The following is an 18,678-nucleotide window of genomic DNA, read 5'->3' as shown; positions in this document are numbered from 1 at the left end:
AGTTGTTTACGGCTCGGTAAGTAAGAGTGAGGACCTTAAATTGAATACGGCTAGCCACTGGGAGCCAATGGAGTTCTCTCCGGAAGGCAGAGATAGATTGACGGTACGGGATATTACCGATCAGTCTGGCTGCAGCATTCTGGACAATCTGCAGCCGGGCTATCAGGTACTGGGGAGCCCCAGCATAGAGACTATTAGCATAGTCCAAGTGGGACGTGATGAGAGCCTGGGTCACAGTGCGACGGGAGTCCAGGGGGAGATAGGGTAGAATTTTTTTTATCATGCGTAGTTTCATAAAGCAAGCGGAAGTAACTTTATTAATCTGGGTTTTGCATGACAAGGAATCATCAAATTGGAAACCAAGATTCCGCGCCGAGTGGACAGGGGACGGGGCAGGATCAAGCGCAGTGGGCCACCACCAAGCAGAGGGGATGGGGGTTTTCTGATTGAAAAACAGAACCTCAGTTTTATCTGCATTCAATCTGAGGTGGTTCGCAGTCATCCAGCCACTGATGTTATTGAGGCATTGGCGGAGCTTGAGGAATGCGGAGTCCGAGTGGTCCCTAAAGGAAAACACCAGCTGTGTGTCGTCAGCGTAAGAGACCACCCTCACTCCGTAGGACTCCACAACGTCAGCCAAGGGGGCCAGGTAGACATTGAAGAACAGGGGGCTGAGGGCGGAGCCCTGCGGCACCCCACATGATAGAGGTTTTTTCTCTGACCTAAAAGGGCGTAGCAGTACCCTTTGACTTCTGTGTGAGAGGAAGGACTCGATCCAGCCGAGGGCAGTGCCACCAATGCCAATCTGCTTAAGTCGATCGAGGAGGATGGGGTGAGAGACCGTGTCGAATGCTGCGGACAGGTCGAGGAGAACCAACATGGCCTCCTCGCCCCTGTCCACGCATTCTCGGATGGTTTCAGATACTTCCAGCAGGGCCGTCTCCGTGCTGAATCCGGCTCTGAAACCGGACTGGGATCCGTGTAGCAGAGAGTGATCTTCCAAGTATTCCGTAAGTTGGAGCTGTACGGCTTTTTCCAGGACCTTGGCGGGTTTGGGAAGGAGGGAAATGGGACGGTAGTTAGTGAAGACAGCGGGGTCTGCGTCAGCCTTTTTCAGAATGGGGATCACCAGAGCCTCCTTCCAGGTGGTAGGGAAGAAGCCATGGTGGAGGGAGGCATTCCAGACGGAGAGGAAAGGGCAGGCAAGTGAAGGTGCCAGTTCTCCCATGATTTTCGCGGGAACAGGATCAGAGGGGGCACCCGATTTACAGCAGATGAGTAATCTGATGGCCTCGTCCTGGTTGAGTTTGTTAAATGAGTGGAAGGACGGAGACTCTGGGGGACTGGTGAAAGAAGACTGTGTGACCAGCTCGGTGGGGAAGGAGACACAGAGTTTATTGATTTTTTCCAGAAAAAAATCTGAGAGTCCCTCACAGAGAGCTTGACTAGCGGTGTTCTGGGGGGCCCTGGCCGGAGGGTTAATAAAGTCTTTAACGATGCTGAAGAGCGTTTTTGAAGAATTTTTAGCTTTATTAATTTGAGCGGCAAAGTGGTCTTTCATCGCGCTTTTTTTAAGTTTAAGGAATTGTTTTAGGGCCGTTTTATAGAGGTGTTTGGCTTCAAGATCGTAGTTAAGTCTCCACTTGCGTTCAAGAGCCTTACATCTGCTTTTCTCCTCCCGCAGGGGAGTGGAGAACCAGGGAGCAGAGGGTCGCGACCTAGAGGAGGAGATGGTTACCTGGGGGGCAATAGAATCAATTGCTTTAAGGAGAGTGGAGTTCAACCTAGAAACATTTTCATCGATGTCCGGGGAGAGGTGCTCCGACTGAAAGTGGAATATAGGGTCTAGGGTAGCGCAGGTAACCTTATGCCACTTTCTTCCCAGCTCCTTCCTAGGAGCCATTGGGGCAGATTTGCGTCCCAAGGTGAGAGAGAATGGGATGAGGTAGTGATCAGTCCAGGTAAGAGGGAGAGGCTGAAGGACAGTGATGAGTGAAGAATTAGCGAAGACGAGGTCCAGCGTGTGGCCTGCCACATGAGTGGGACCTACAACCAGTTGTTTGAGATTGAGGCTCTCCATAGTATCTACCAGGTTGGTAGCCTTAGTACATAGCGGGTTGTCAATGTGGAGATTAAAGTCGCCCAGGACAATAAAGTTTTGGTGTTTAATAGATAGGTCAACCACTAGGTGAACAAGGGCAGTGAGGGAGGGGGCGGTGACGGGGGGGGGATAGTAGACTAATATGCCAGTCAAGATAACTGACACAGAGTCAGAGACAGAGAAGTACATGGCTTCGATTGTGCCTATATCAGCAAGTTTAGTAAAAGTCAGCTGGAAAGAGGATTTAAATATGATGGCTAGACCGCCTCCAGACTTACCTCCAGCCCGATTCAGGCATTTGATGTCATAACCTGGGGGGATAGCCAGGTAGATATCCGGCGAGGAAGAGTCTGTGATCCAGGACTCGGTTAGAAAGAGCAAATCCCATTCGTCAGATGAGATGGACATCCAGATGTCATTGGCATGGCAGGGAAGAGATCGACAATTAACCAACCCTGCTCGCAGGGTGTACTGATTGGAGGATGATAGTTGTGGAGGGGGGCAAGGGGAGAGGCGAGGTTGGCAGGGCGGGAGGGAGAAGTTGCATTGTGAGCAGTGGTAAGAAGCGGATTCCAGGTGATTGGGGATGCAGCGAAGGCTGTTCAGGCATAGGCACGTATTGAGTGAGCGAAGTTGGGCAGTAGTCCAGCGGATGCGGGCAGGGCTGGTGGGTGAGGCAGGGGGACTGGCCCTAGGCCCGGTCCAGGCCCGGACGGGCCCAGACGGGCTTGCCTTTGGCGCGCCTTCGGCGCGCTGACGGCGCGCCCGCTGCGCCCGTCCGCTGCGCTTCCTGGCGAGACACATCTTTTATGTCCGTGTGAGAGGGAACATGGGGGGTGTGGCCAGCTGAGGTGGGCGTGTCCGCCGTGGCGCCTCGCCCTCAGTGATGGCGACAGGTAGCGTTCGTTGCAGCGCTAGGAGCGCTGTTTAGGTGCACAGGGAAGTGTGGTTAAAAGCAGAGTATTACACAGCAAAGTTTTTAAAAGAAATAGGTTCACTCCCGGCTTCCGCCTCAGGAGACTCCCGAATTAAAGTGACGCGCTTTTCCAGCTGCGCGCACTTTATAGTGTCAGGGGGGGGCGTGGCCAGCTGAGGTGGGCGTGTCCGCCGTGGCGCCTCGCCCTCAGTGATGGCGACAGGTAGCGTTCGTTGCAGCGCTAGGAGCGCTGTTTAGGTGCACAGGGAAGTGTGGTTAAAAGCAGAGTATTACACAGCAAAGTTTTTAAAAGAAATAGGTTCACTCCCGGCTTCCGCCTCAGGAGACTCCCGAATTAAAGTGACGCGCTTTTCCAGCTGCGCGCACTTTATAGTGTCAGGGGGGGGCGTGGCCAGCTGAGGTGGGCGTGTCCGCCGTGGCGCCTCGCCCTCAGTGATGGCGACAGGTAGCGTTCGTTGCAGCGCTAGGAGCGCTGTTTAGGTGCACAGGGAAGTGTGGTTAAAAGCAGAGTATTACACAGCAAAGTTTTTAAAAGAAATAGGTTCACTCCCGGCTTCCGCCTCAGGAGACTCCCGAATTAAAGTGACGCGCTTTTCCAGCTGCGCGCACTTTATAGTGTCAGGGGGGGCGTGGCCAGCTGAGGTGGGCGTGTCCGCCGTGGCGCCTCGCCCTCAGTGATGGCGACAGGTAGCGTTCGTTGCAGCGCTAGGAGCGCTGTTTAGGTGCACAGGGAAGTGTGGTTAAAAGCAGAGTATTACACAGCAAAGTTTTTAAAAGAAATAGGTTCACTCCCGGCTTCCGCCTCAGGAGACTCCCGAATTAAAGTGACGCGCTTTTCCAGCTGCGCGCACTTTATAGTGTCAGGGGGGGGCGTGGCCAGCTGAGGTGGGCGTGTCCGCCGTGGCGCCTCGCCCTCAGTGATGGCGACAGGTAGCGTTCGTTGCAGCGCTAGGAGCGCTGTTTAGGTGCACAGGGAAGTGTGGTTAAAAGCAGAGTATTACACAGCAAAGTTTTTAAAAGAAATAGGTTCACTCCCGGCTTCCGCCTCAGGAGACTCCCGAATTAAAGGAGTTGGGAGTTGGAACGGAGGTTCCGAGAGTTACAATAAGGACGGATACTAACAGAGAGGTAGGCCGATCCCCTACCCCTAGTTGCTCGATGGGCTAAGGTCATGGCTTTGAATGCAGCTCTTTGATGGATTGGAAGCCAATGTAATGCTCTGCGATGTGGCAAAATATGGGTGCGTAGGGAAACCCCGCAGACCAGCCGAACAGCCGCATTCTGGACTGTCTGGAGCCGATGTAGGAGGCCCGCGGGCAACCCTAAATACAGGCCGTTCGCATAGTCCAGGTGAGATGTAATCAATGCCTGGACTATGGTTTTCCTGGTATCACTAGGGAGATAGGTGATGAATTTCCTAATCATCCTGATCTTGGAAAAACAAGCGGCTGAAACGGTCTGTATTTGGTTGCTAAAAGAAAGATTAGAGTCCCACTTGACCCCTAGATTTTTTACAGAGTCCTTAGGGACAGGGGGAAGGCTGAGTTCCTGTGGCCACCAGAGAGTTGAATCAAGAGGGGGAGGGTTGATGGAAAAAGAGAACCTCCGTTTTCGCCGCATTCATGCGGAGGCAGTTATGGTCCATCCATTTTGAAATGTCCCGCAGACAATCCTTCAAAGGATCAAAAGTAGTTTGCGTGGCACTCTCATAGGAGAAAAGCAGCTGAATATCATCTGCATAGGAAGTAGCTATGATGCCCGACCTTGCAATGAGTTCAGCCAGAGGAGAAAAATAAACATTGAACAATAGTGGGCTCAAAGCCGAGCCTTGAGGGACACCCCATTTCAGGGTACGGCTAACAGAGGTAAAGGGGTGAGTATAGACTGCCTGGGTGCGATTAGACAAAAAAGAGGTCAGCCACTCCAGGGCCTTCCCCTGAATACCCTTCGACCGAAGACGGTCAATCAAGATGGGGTGAGAGACAGTGTCGAATGCTGCCGACAAGTCGAGCAGCACCAGCACCGCTCTGGAACCCCCATCCAGTTTCCACCGCACAGAGTCGGCCATTTCTATAAGGGCAGACTCAGTGCTATGGCACTTTCTAAAACCATGTTGGGATTTATGAAGTAGGCCGTGGGTTTCAAGAAAACCTGCCAGTTGTTGCTGCACTAGCTTTTCAAGGACCTTGGCAGGGGCTGGGAGCAGAGAAATGGGTCGATAGTTCACCGGCTCATTAGGATCTGTATTATCTTTCTTTAAAATCGGGACCAGTAGGGCATGTTTCCAAGACTCCGGGAAAATTCCGGTTTTGAGCGAGTCATTCCAGATGTAGTTGAGGAAGGGATTAAGAAAAGAGGCCAATGATTTATATTGCTTGGCTGGCCAAGGGTCAAGTGGTGAGCCGGAGCGGCATCTAGACAGTTCCATCAGTGAGTGTTCCAGTGAGATTGCCTCCAAGTCTGAAAAGGTGGAAGAAGACTGTTGCCACATGAAGTGATTGGCTTTAGGCTACGAAATCCGTAGGATTTGGAATTTCACTGTCTTGAAGCTGGCGAGGATGGCCAATTTGATCCCGGGAGAAGAAGACCTTGCTGGTGCAGTCTCAGGCGTAGATGCTCTGTCAGCTGCAAATGGAGGAGGGGTCAATTCCGGAAATGTCTGGTGGATTCAGCTTTAACTGGGATCAGTACAGACCTCTACAGCTTAGTGGGCTGAAGGTGGGAGAAAGCAAGGAGGTTACCAATACCCTTTTGACAACAGTATACACAATCTACAGTGAAATCATATTGACCAAATCCAATGGAGAAAAGATCACATGTCGGGGACTCACATTCTCAAACCTTTCTGTGTGCATTAATTTGTCTTTCTACTAGGCTGGCCAGAGATCGCTACTAGGAGAGGCTGAGGCCCAAACTTTACTCCGACATCCATAAATGACTGCTGCCAGGGTCAGGGAAAATACAACAATAAGGAAACCAACTAGCGCCAGCACAGCCTTCACAGATACACTGTGGTTCTGCCCTCTCCGTGCACTTTTGAGGGAAGCATGAACTGTGATTGTAACACCGAGCCCAGCTGGATACAGCTACCTCGATACGCCTCTAGCCTCGTTGCCTGACTGAAGGCGCGGTGCCATAGTGTTTGGCAGTCACAGCAAAAAGTTGTGCAAAAAAAAAACGCATGCAGGATGGCCTCCCTGGAGAGATTACATTTAAACAACAAACAGATACCTTCTTAATTCCCATAAAGGATTATTCAACAACATTCTTGCCTCAGACTTAGGTGGGCCAGGCACTAATATAGGGGTGCCAGGCCCCGCTGTCCCCCCTCCCTCCCCATGGCTTCGGCCCTGCAGAAAAATGTTCTGCAAAAATGCTCAGAATATGGAACATTTTTCAGTACTTTAGCTTTCTCCAACTTAAACTAATGGCTGTATTTTTCACTTATAAATATGCCACTGTATCGATAAAAACTATAGAGTTAAATGTGTTCATATGGATTCCATAAAGCTCATTTACATTTTGTTCCATTTCCAAGTGTCACATTTACAAGCACAAAGCACCTTGCTCCCAGTGACTTGTAAGAAGAACAATTGATGAACGAAATGCTGAACAATGTCATACATTCACCGCTAGTACAGAGAGCTGGGCCTAAAGCCATTGTTTTTTGCTCACCCTGCCATTCCAGTTTAGACACAGCCGTAGGCACATCAGCATTGCCCCTGCTCCCCAGGGGAGCAGTCCTGCCCACACTGCCATGCCAGACACTCCCTGGTCCGAAAACAAGCATCCTGGGACCGGTTTCGGGGTATCATCCTTCATCAGCCAGGCTAGCTTGACTTCAGTGGCATGGGGAAAACGAGACCCACATCTGAGCATACCCGTCCCACTCAGGGTGACATACAAAAAGAAAAACAGATGAACGGAATGCTGAACAATGTCAAACATTCACCCCCAATACAAAGATCTGGGCCTAAATCTATCATTTGTTTGTCTCACCATGCCACCAGGAATCCGGCGATCATTTTGTTGTGTTTGTTATGTTTGCCCTAAGTGGCCCAGAGTATGGCCAGACGTGGGTCCCTTGCTTGCTATGCCACTGGACTCAAGCTAGCCTGGCTTATGAGGGGGTAAAACCACAAAACCGGTCCCAGGATGCTTGTTTACGTTCCAAGGAGTACCAGTTTGGCTTGGACTGTTCCTATGAGGAGCATGGTCAAGAGTGATTTTCATATGGCTTAGTCCAAACCATGGTAGCATTGTGAGCAAAAGAACGATTAATTTAACCCGGATCCACTCCGTCCATCATCTGGTTGTGTTTTCCAGAGGCCTGTAGGCATGGAGCCATATTTTTAACAGAAAAATACATTTGTTTAAATGGAAGGAATTTCAAGAGAATAAACATGCTTCATAAAACATTAAGACTATTTGGCTATATTGAAAAAGAAGAATAACATTAATACTTGATGTTTCATATAAAAGGATTTCTTCGCTTTCAATTTCTCCCATCTTATAAATATGGCACAGTGTCTGCTAGCCACTAGGAACAAAAGGCCTGCTGTTTGTCAATGCAACACTGAAATGGGAGAAAAGTAAAATGTAGAGTTAATCATTAAGGTACATTTTCGTTTTACTTTTCTCTCTTTTAAAAGTATTCAAAGTTATCATTTTGTCTCATGCTCCAATATTGAGTCAATAGGGACTTGTATTTAACATTTGTCTGCAGTGCTGTCTCTTGTTTTGGCTGTACAGCGAAGACAGAAGATTGGGGCCAGGTTCAAGAGGAGTTCTGGCAATCTGGTGGTTTCTGGGGTTTAGATTACTTTTGATGTGTTGTAGTCTGAGCTGGGGCATCCTGGGATAGAGGCCAAAGATGGGGGGCTCTCCACAACAAATCCACAATATTCATATTTGTGCAAGGAACACACTTGCTTGGAAGCAAAGAAGATTTTGGTAACTCACTAACTGGTTTTAACCTTTTAAATACGCTTCTTTAACCACAAGGGGGAAATGCCTGAAGCAGATAGCCTGAAGCATATCACATTATAAAGAAGGAACATACATATGCCATGTTTGAGAAATTTGAGAAAAAAAGTATCTCTGCCTACTTTACCAATACTTATTTATCATGTAGTTTTGGTATAGCATTTGATACCTACTTCATATTTCTTTAGGTTTTTTCTGGGATTTTAAATTTGCATCCTTTTAATAAGATTTGGACCTTTTGAATTCTTTGTCCCAACAGTATTAATGTGTTGCCTAGCTGTTGCACGTGTACCGCATGTATGTTTTTGAGTTAAACCATGCTGCTTGAGCAAGCTAGCAAATCGGTGATTTGGGTATTCCTCACAGTTGTAACTCAAATCAAGACAGTGACTTTCTCCCCAAACCTTGACAGTCCAATTTCGAACACTCTTTATCCCCACATCCTTGCATACAACTGACTGAAACCTCCCTTCAACATTTTTAACAAAATCTTTCATGATGAGACTACAGCTATATATTATCTTGTTTATATTTACCCTCCACTGTTTTCAATAGTAGGTGGTTTTCATTATCCTAATGTCTCTTCAACACTTTAAAGATCTGTTTACACAAATTCCTTTCCAGTTCACCATATATACTTTGAGCCACAATCGAATGCATAAAGCAATTGATGTGAGTTGCAGTGGTTTATCGGGGGTAAGGGTGGAGCAGACACTTACTGGAACAATGAGCCCTCTTTGGAAAATAGGGGGAACAATTTTGACTCCATATATTACATAGATATTCCGACTGACTTTCCTATTTGGGTTAACTTTAGTCTGCCCGAACCTATTAAGGTTCTCGATCTGTTTGTATAAGTTTGACAGTTCTTGGTGATCCTGGAGTTAATGTGGATTGGTCTAATGTAACATGCTATTCACATACATGCGTCTGATGCCATCATGCATGTCTATACCTAAAATGAATAATAAAGAGGTATTAAAAAAGTGATGCAATTTGCAGAAGAACTCACCTCTTAATTCTAGGGTTGAAGATGCAGTGCTTTCATTGAGTATTGAGCTATCTCTCATTCTCAGTAAGTCTGTACTCCCGCTCAGAGCCCTCATCTTGTTAAGAGCTTCACAATTTCACACTCAACAGCCAGACCGCTTTCCAAACAGTATAGGACTTTACCCATATCCTTGCGACAATGTCATTGTTTCCCGCTGTGGGTATCTGTGGAAAAGGTGAAGGGATTCAGGTTTTTTTTTTGGTTCAGCCTTGTTTGTGTGGGAAGAAGTCGGAATTATTATGGGGAGATTTTTGTAATTCCACTGGTAAGTGCCATTTATTCCGGATAAGAGTGGGAACTCGCCAGTAGATCTTTCACAACATTGTGTAGCTTATCCATTAAAGATATGGAGTCCTGATCAAATGGGAAGGGCTCCGGCCCAAACTGAGCACTCAAAAATGGGAAATGTGGTTGGTGTGGCGCTTAGTCTGATAGTAGGGAAATGCAAATAGCTCCCGCATACCATTGGTGCTGAATCATCATGTTTTTTAAAACAATTATTTCTAGAAAATGCTGCACAGTCGCTTGGTTCAGCTGAGAAGCAACCTGGAAGATGTGAAGAGATTCACAACAGATGAGGACAAGAAAAAATCCGAGCTGGAGGTGAGTGGCATTGGCAGTTGAGGGTCCCCGGTAGTAAGAGAAGCAGCCATAAATAAAAGGGGCATCATCTAGGACTTTCCTGTCATTAATCACTATTACAGGGGAGATGATGGATGAGTATATATCCCAGAGTATGTCCTACTATAGGAGATAGAGTTTACACATAGCGTATCATTGCAGTACACCAGGATCGTGGAAGAGATTGGAAACTGACCTTATAATGACAAATGCGCCCGATCTAAATTGGTTGGATGGAGACGCTGATTTTGAGGTCACACATCAGCCAGAGGGAAAGGACAGGCACTTGATTGACTAATCTGCCTAGCACAGAATAGAAATGAAAGGAGCCCATGATGGCTAGCACATGGCTTCCATCACAATGCAATTTAACCAAGGGCAAACAAGTGCATTGCAAGGGTGTTATATATAGTTAATTATTATTGTTAAAAACTTTTTACCACTTCCATGAATTAGTAATAGGTTAACGTTTTTGTTTTAAAAATGTTAGTTATCGACGTATGGATTTTTAAAAAAGTGATGCCTTAATAACTTTGCACTCGTTTGAGGAATATAGACAACAAAAGGAAACTGGGAGTCTAATCAGAAAAAATCACACAGAACTGCGACTTTGTGTCAGAAGAAACCCTGAGGAGGGCAGAAAAGAAAGGATTCCCATCAACTGCCCTTGGTGGCCAGTGTCATCATATGGAAAACCAAAGTAAACCCTGTCACCTCAGCTCTTCTGGCACCGAGCCAAACGCTGGTGGACTAGGCGTGTTGAAGACAAGGATAGAAAATGCAGTGCAAAAGTGAAAGGTGTGTGTGAATTAAAAAAGATACATCAGTGGTCCCAGATACCTTTATTGATGACCACTGGTGGACTTATTAAAAATATATATACACAGTGTCGGTTTTGAATTAATCAACCGAAATGGTCTACTAGTTTCAGCCGTGGCGGGTTATAGAACCCCGGCTTTCTTCAGGACCTCGTTAGTGTAGCTACTGCATAAAGTGCAATTTTGAAAAAACAGTGGTGACAAAACAACAAAAAATCACAGTGTTAATACATGTGACCAATCACGATACCTCTATACAGGAAAGATGATAATTCATATCTGCAGAGAAAAAGAAGGGGGCATCAAGATTGCAGTAAAAAGCATAGTTACATTGCCTCCTTAACGTTCTGTGTTTCAAAGAGAAAAATCCAAAATAATACACTCACCTTGCCTGTGTGAGGTAACAAACCTCACCTCACCTGGCTCTGACTCAGGTTTGAGGAAGAGGCATCGCCCTATAAAATGACAGTAACAAGTACAGAATAGACCAGTGAGTATACCTAAGGTCAAATATGTTATGGACAACATGTTACCATCAAAAAGATTGCCAAAAGGGAAATTCCATTCGTCCTTATAGTTAAAATTGGGTCCATGTATCACATTACCCCGAAAATACCTCTACCTCTTGGTTGAAATTGTCCTTGGTCATTAGGATCTGATGCATCCGAGTCAGCATCTGAACTACTCCCAGAATAGGTGGATCCCAGACGTTTACCTTTGTTGTTGAATGTAGGTGCAACATATTCGTCGCTGGTGTAAGGGTACACTACCTCATGTTTAAATTTGGCTAAGTCTTTTTTGAATTTTTCAATTTTAGATTGGAGGATAGAATCTTTAAGATCTTTTTTGGCTTTATTAGATTCATCCAAATTCTTTTTAAAGATGAAAACGACCTGCAAGAGAGCCTCAAATAACCATAGAGAAGCCCTTTTGGAACCAAGAGTGGCAAAACCTCCTATGGAACGCATGACTTTTGTCAACACATTTAGCACTTTGAGTAATGCCTTACAGAAATGTATTCGGAAGAACTGGCGTTTTCTCAACACACGGAATGAACGGATTCCCATGCCTTTGTTTGCGTTTAAGAGGGGACGCAACTTGCGAGATGCCCTGGTGCATACGAGACCAATGATGAAACCCGGCACGCACAACACCTTATGGGACCTACCTCCGGTCACAGGGCATTTCCCTTGTGGAAACTGCTCCATGTGCCCTCAGACCAAACAAACCAAAACTATAGACATCGGCTCTCAAAGACCTTGGATCCTTACACAGTTCTCTAATTGCAATAGTGACCATTTAATTTATTTAATTGAATGTCCCTGTAGAGAACGGTATGTGGGTATGACCACAAGAAAGGTGCGACAACGCATGTTGGAACATAAAAGCACCTTTCGCTGTGGTAAATCCAATACTAAACTTACCAGACACTTTTTGGAGCTAAAACATAAACCTGAAGATTTCTTCTGGACAGTCCTGGAGAAACCAACTATACCTCCCCATGTGAGTGACAGGACTAAATACCTATTCCTGAAGGAGCAGAAGTGGGTGTTTAAGCTCAAAAGCGCCACACAAGGTCTTAATGATGAGATTCCTTGGACTCTGTTATGAACATGAGTACCATCTGAGTGCATAGATGGGTCATGTGCATATGACTTCTAGATTTTGGTTTTACATCCTATATAAGATTCAGAAAGGCTGATGGTTAGATGAATAGACATGAGAACCCTAAACCAGTGAGGCCCCTGCTTTTATGTTGATGTTCACTTTTATTTTGAACACACGTGAGAATAGGACCCCCGAATTTGATCCCTCAAGAATTCCCTCTGTGGAAATCTTATTTAGTCTCTACATAGTCGATGCTGTGAACTGATTAACCATATTTTTCTTTTTCTTTTTCTGAATCAAGTGTTAACAATACTTGAGTTCTTTGGGTCCTTTCACTACATGCTCTAAATACTCCGTTTATTTTGGCACACACTGTCTTTTCCGGACTACAATTTAGAGCTCGATGATGACATTCTGTAGTTTTGGCCTGTGATTGGTCTTACATCGGTGACGTCATGCGCCATGTGACCCACCGGGACCGAGACTTGGCTCACAATGGCTGGATATTCGGGACTACAATCTTGAGCCCGATGACGTGATCCTGTAGTCGTAGCCTACCCTTGGGAGAGCAATGGTGACGTCACGCGACACGTGATCCATCCATGCTGGCACTAATGGCGGCGAGCTGCAGTGGAACGCTACCTCCCCCTGCCTCAGGATACATACCCGAGGTATCGACGGAGAGGTAAGCGTGGTTAGGACTATTGCAAAAACTTTGTAGATTGCTTTTACAATTCGGCTCATTCTTCGCTATGCTGTACGAGTACGCACAGAGAAGCTAACAGTACTCTGCGCTTTTCTACACAGTGGGGAGCTACAATTGTATTAGGTATTGGGATATCAACATCAGATTTTTCATTTGCAAATACGGGGTAGATCTCGCTGTGGCTCTACCAACAGCAACTAGATATGCTACCCAGTGCGTTAAGCATGACTCACATCGGACCTTTTACTAACATCTCGAGGATACCAGTGTACTTAGTTTTCAAACTATTGATTCTAGGACTCCGTATTTTCGGGGTAATGTGATACATAGACCCAATTTTAACTATAAGGACGAATGGAATTTCCCTTTTGGCAATCTTTTTGATGGTAACATGTTGTCCATAACATATTTGACCTTAGGTATACTCACTGGTCTATTCTGTACTTGTTACTGTCATTTTATAGGGCGATGCCTCTTCCTCAAACCTGAGTCAGAGCCAGGTGAGGTGAGGTTTGTTACCTCACACAGGCAAGGTGAGTGTATTATTTTGGAATTTTCTCTTTGAAACACAGAACGTTAAGGAGGCAATGTAACTATGCTTTTTACTGCAATCTTGATGCCCCCTTCTTTTTCTCTGCAGATATGAATTATCATCTTTCCTGTATAGAGGTATCGTGATTGGTCACATGTATTAACACTGTGATTTTTTGTTGTTTTGTCACCACTGTTTTTTCAAAATTGCACTTTATGCAGTAGCTACACCAACGAGGTCCTGAAGAAAGCCGGGGTTCTATAACCCGCCACGGCTGAAACTAGTAGACCATTTCGGTTGATTAATTCAAAACCAACACTGTGTATATATATTTTTAATAAGTCCACCAGTGGTCATCAATAAAGGTATCTGGGACCACTGATGTATCTTTTTTAATTCACACACACCTTTCACTTTTGCACTGCATTTTCTATCCTTGTCTTCAACACGCCTAGTCCACCAGCGTTTGGCTCGGTGCCAGAAGAGCTGAGGTGACAGGGTTTACTTTGGTTTTCCATATGATGACACTGGCCACCAAGGGCAGTTGATGGGAATCCTTTCTTTTCTGCCCTCCTCAGGGTTTCTTCTGACACAAAGTCGCAGTTCTGTGTGATTTTTTTTCTGATTAGACTCCCAGTTTCCTTTTGTTGTCTATGTGTAGGATTGGGGATTGAAACTGGATGGGTCTCTAAATATTTTCCCTAGGACCCCCCTCTCTCTCCCTCCCCGGGAGTTGAGTTATGTGTAATTAATTCTCGTTTGAGGAATGACAGCACACTTTAGCAGACTTTTTCCACCGGTTTAATTGTGGAAGGAGTAACGGTTTGCAGGGTTATCTGAAGGGAGTGTAATGAGAAAATGGAGGTTCTAAAATATGCTTACTTTGAATATATTCAACATAATACTTCAAAATGATGTATTGTGTGAAAGCCAGGAGTTGAATTGTGTTAAAATGTGTCAGGATTACATATTGTGGTGTGCACATGCTTAGTTTGTTCAGGTATGGTTTGTCATTATTTTATACGTTTTAATGTATTGAAAGTTAGTACTATTTGTTATGGAAGTATTTTTGTAAAATGTCAGTATTTCGCCTAACAGGGTCATTAGCTGATTAAGTAATCATAAAAAAGTTAAAGGCAAACTTATTGTTATTGGGGACACTTTCACCATGTTGTGTGTTATACCTTCCAATGTAGGTAAGTATTAGGTTTGGTATTTTTGACCACATTTTTACCACCTTAGTAAAGTGGTAATAGGTAGAGCAAAATAGTTCTACATTTCTAGCTATTTAAAAAAAAATCTAGAGTAGCACTGGAGTACTGCGTCCCCCCAAAATATCTTTGAAAGGTTAACGTTTATGTTTATAACTTTTATACCACTGTACGGTAGTGTTTTTTTTATAGTAGCGCAGTCATTTTTTTGTAATTACAGTGCTACTCCGTACACTCTTGTGTGTATTTAAATAGGTAAAAAATTGAAAAAAAATTTAGCACACTATATTAATAAAATATGTCTTACAGTTTATTTCCTAATTTTTTTTGGGGGGGGGGGAACAGCGGTACTCCCGCCAAACTCCGTATTTTTAAGCAACATAAACTTCTAAATATTCTTCCCTACTTAATACCACCTAGGTATGGGAAAAATACTAAACAGAATACTTACCTGTATTGAATAACATAACGCACACAGGGAAACTCAATGTAAAAACAAGATGGCTGCTGTTAACTTTTGTAAAGGCAGTCATTCGCCAATCAACTAATGAGATGATATCGCTATATACCTCATGAGTACAGCGGTACTGCCGTGGTCACAGATGTATATCAGCGCTGTCCTGAGTGACGTCACTGACCATGTCATCAGTGCTGTAATGTGCGTGGTCATAAGCAGTGCATTGTGGAGGAATATGGTATAGGTAGGTCAGCTAAGTAGAACAGCTGGATTTCTCTGCTGTTGCACAAGTGAAATGTGAGCCTAACTATAACGTCCCTGTAACCTTTGTTGTTTTTCAGTGAATTTCTAAGGTTTTTTAAATTCTATTTCCTAACCATAATGTCCCTGTAACCTTTGATTATTTCAGTAAATTTCTAAGATTTTTTTTTTTCTATTTCCTAACTAGTGGAGAAAGGGGGCGGGGCCTCCCATGAGCTCTCAGCAGTTCTGCTGTGTGGCACTTACTGAAGATAACAGGAGGGTTGTTGGCCCCCAAGGACCCTCTGAAGCCAAGGGATATCAACCCTCAATCAGTAGTGCACTAGGAGTCACGTTTTCAGAGTGGTGGAGATGGAGGCAGGGCCTCGGATGAGCTCTCAGCAATCCTGCAGACTTACTGGAGGTAACAGGAGGGGTTTTTGGCCCCCAAGGATCATCAGCAGGCACGGGGACTTCATCTCCCCAATCAATAGTGCTCCAGGGGGCCCCATTGCAGAGTGTTTGAGAAAGGGGGCAGGCCTCCGAGTTCCCCCAGGGGCGACCTTTAAAAAAAAAAAAAAAAAAAAATTACTGGGGGGGGGGGGGGGGGGGGGGGGGCTCTGGGGGGGGAGGGCTGGTCACGCGGCCCCCACCGGGGGCTCATTTCAGGCCTGGGGACCCAATCCCCTAGCGCCTCGCCATTACACTATGGTGAGGGGGGCCAAGTGGTTCCAAACCAGGCCCATTTCAGCCTCGGGAACCCCATCAACGAGGGCCTGGACTCTTTATTCTGGGTGTTCCCTGGGCACCCAGTGACCTCTGTTGGGGACTGCGGGCGGAGCCTCAGGCCCCGCGGTGCCTGCCACTCCCCGCCTCTTGCGAGAGCCAACATTGCTCTGACAGACAGTTGGCTGTTAAAAGCTAAATGTTTTCATTTGTTTCACTGGATGTATATTTGCACTGAAACAGGTGAAAACTCCGCTTTCTGCAAGTCGGAGCTGTTTGACAGCTCCGACTTGCAGAAAGCGGAGTTATGTTTGCTTTGCTTGGTGAGAGCTGTCAGCAAACCGCTAACTCATGAGTGTGGGCACCTCAGGAGGAAGTAGGAGTTGTCCTCGGGAGTCCGCGACTGACCCCCTACATTAATGTATTTTAGCCCAGGGAGGTGGTGGTCCCTGGCGGTGTTGGGGGGGGGGTGCTGTGTGCCTCCCCCCCTACTTATTTTTGATACACTGCCCCTGGAAGGTGGTGGTCCCCGGGGCTGCTAAGGGGGGGCACTTGGCCCTTGGGATTAATTTTATGATTAGCCTTGGGTAGGGGCTGCGGGGGAGGCCATATGGACCCCTGCATTATTTTAGTATGATTAGCCCGGGTGAGGTAGCGGGGCATGAATGGGCCCGCCCGCATACATATTGTTAAGCCCACCAGGGAGGTGGCAGTCCCTGGGGCTGTGGGGGTAGTGGGGACTCATGGCTCCGCATTAGTTTATAAATATTTGCCCCGGAGAGGTAGCGATCCTCCAGAGTGCAGGGGTCCCACATGGGTGGGCCCTGCATACATAAAAACCAATGCCCCGGGGAGGTGGCAGTTTTCGGGGCTTTCATAAACCCTAGGAACGGGGAGCCAAATGACCCCTCCTCCTATTTCACACGCATGGGACCTGGCCCACCTGGGGGTTAATTAAAACAAGAATGAGATTTAAAAATAAACATTTTTGGCCTTTCAGGGCCCCTCTGGGACCCCAGTACCAGGGTATATTCCTACTCTGCCTACTTTTCTTTTTTCCTGGTTGAAGTGTTAGCAGCCAATCAAAGCTTTGCATTTCCCTGCAGCAGCTCGTAATTTTTCATGAAGCCCTCACGCCACAGATTTTGCTAGTTTTATAGCAACAACTACTGAACTGATTTACACCAAATAACAAAATGCACAATCTGAGTAACCAAATCTACCTATCTGCGAAATTTAGTGTAATTCTGTCCACCAGTTCAGGCTGCAGGCGCTTCTAAAGGTGCTAAGGGAATTAAAATGGTAACCACACTTTTTTTTAAACAGCCTTGTTCTCAGCCCCCGATTTTGACAGATCACCCCGAAACTTTTTTGGGGTAAATTTTGTGAAGATTCGTCAACTGAAACCAAAGTTCTAGGCTAGTCAAAAAAATGCTTTTCCTATGGAAACATGGTCCTAACTAGAACTATGACCACCAGTAGGTAATATATGTATCTCTATTTGGCGCAGGTAAACCAGGGGAGGCAATGCTGGGTACCACTGGGCATCGCTATTCCTGTTAAATAACTTTGGCTGGGCCATTGCAGGAAGGTGGGCCCACTTCCTGAGAGCCCCGGCGTACTACAAAGAGGGAAGCGGAGTGTGATAACCATAGCCCAACCTCCACCTATTGGCATTGCCTCATTTTTGTTTCTTCATTCTGACAATATCATGGGATCTTGTGAGTCGGTGTCTTTCTAGGATGATTCATTTTTGTACCAGGTACTCTAGAGTGGGGATGTTGGGGGGGCTCCTGGGTGCCTTTTTAGCTGATGGAACTAACCTTGAAGTTACGACCGAGCCAATGTTTTTTAGGGTTGAGCTGATATGGACACATTTCTTCAGGCTATTTTTGGGGTGTACTGGAAGGATGCCTTTCGATGGGGACCTTGGGGAGGGGGAGAGGAGCAGTGTAATGTAGAGTAGAACTTAAAATAGGGCATTGCTGCTTCAGAGATAACAAAAAAGGAGGACTAGGTATATACACATAATGGGGGAGAAGAATCTTTCCTGGGCTACAAAGAATTCACAGTTTGCAAACTTGACTACCATCGAATTACACCATCAAACCACAGACTAAGTGTAAAACAGAAAAAAAAATCAGGCAGCAGACGTTTTCAAGGTGGTGTGGCTCACTGGTTAGAGGCGGCAGACCTGAGAGCAGAGGACGGCCCGGGACCAGGGTTCAATTCCCAACGCGGCAGGGTCTTGGACCAGGGTCAGCGGACTCGATAATTTTCATCTCGGTGCCTACTCTAACCAGGGATCACACTCGGCAACTCTGGGCATTAGCTTGCCTCATCTCAACAACGGCTCCCCACATACGCCGGGGATGCATGGTTTCACCTTGGAGATACCCAGTAGGGACCATCTCACAGGGAAAGCCAGGACGGGTTCCCCAGCGGTCTACTGCGCAGAGATACTCCTTCAGGAGTCGATTCTAGCGCATTACAAACCCACAATTAATTAATTAATTAAGCTATGCACCCATGCTGGGGAACAACACCCCTATATCCATCAGGACCTCCTCATAGTGCTTCAATTTAAGAATAAGGTTAAAGACTCCCCTCTTTAAAGAAAAGTACATCTCAATTAACCATCTACAACCCAGCAACCTCTCCTATTAGTTGTTAATTGTATGCAG

General features: G+C 46.1%; 1 protein-coding gene across 1 annotated transcript in view; it reads left to right on the top strand.

Moving 5' to 3' along the window:
* The window catches only part of LOC147717661 (E3 ubiquitin-protein ligase TRIM39-like), a 63,875-nt gene that overhangs the window by 18,651 nt on the left and 26,546 nt on the right, over positions 1 to 18,678 (top strand). The window contains exon 2 of the mRNA XM_086924448.1: positions 9,583 to 9,678. Coding sequence (XP_086780574.1) covers positions 9,583 to 9,678 — 96 coding nt within the window. The remainder of the gene's footprint in view (positions 1 to 9,582; positions 9,679 to 18,678) is intronic.

Source organism: Lissotriton vulgaris, chromosome 5, assembly GCF_964263255.1.
Source record: "Lissotriton vulgaris chromosome 5, aLisVul1.2, whole genome shotgun sequence".
Classification (NCBI taxonomy): Eukaryota; Metazoa; Chordata; class Amphibia; order Caudata; family Salamandridae; genus Lissotriton; species Lissotriton vulgaris.
The sequence above is the reverse complement of the archived record's forward strand: the minus strand, read 5'-3'. Positions and strand labels throughout refer to the sequence as shown.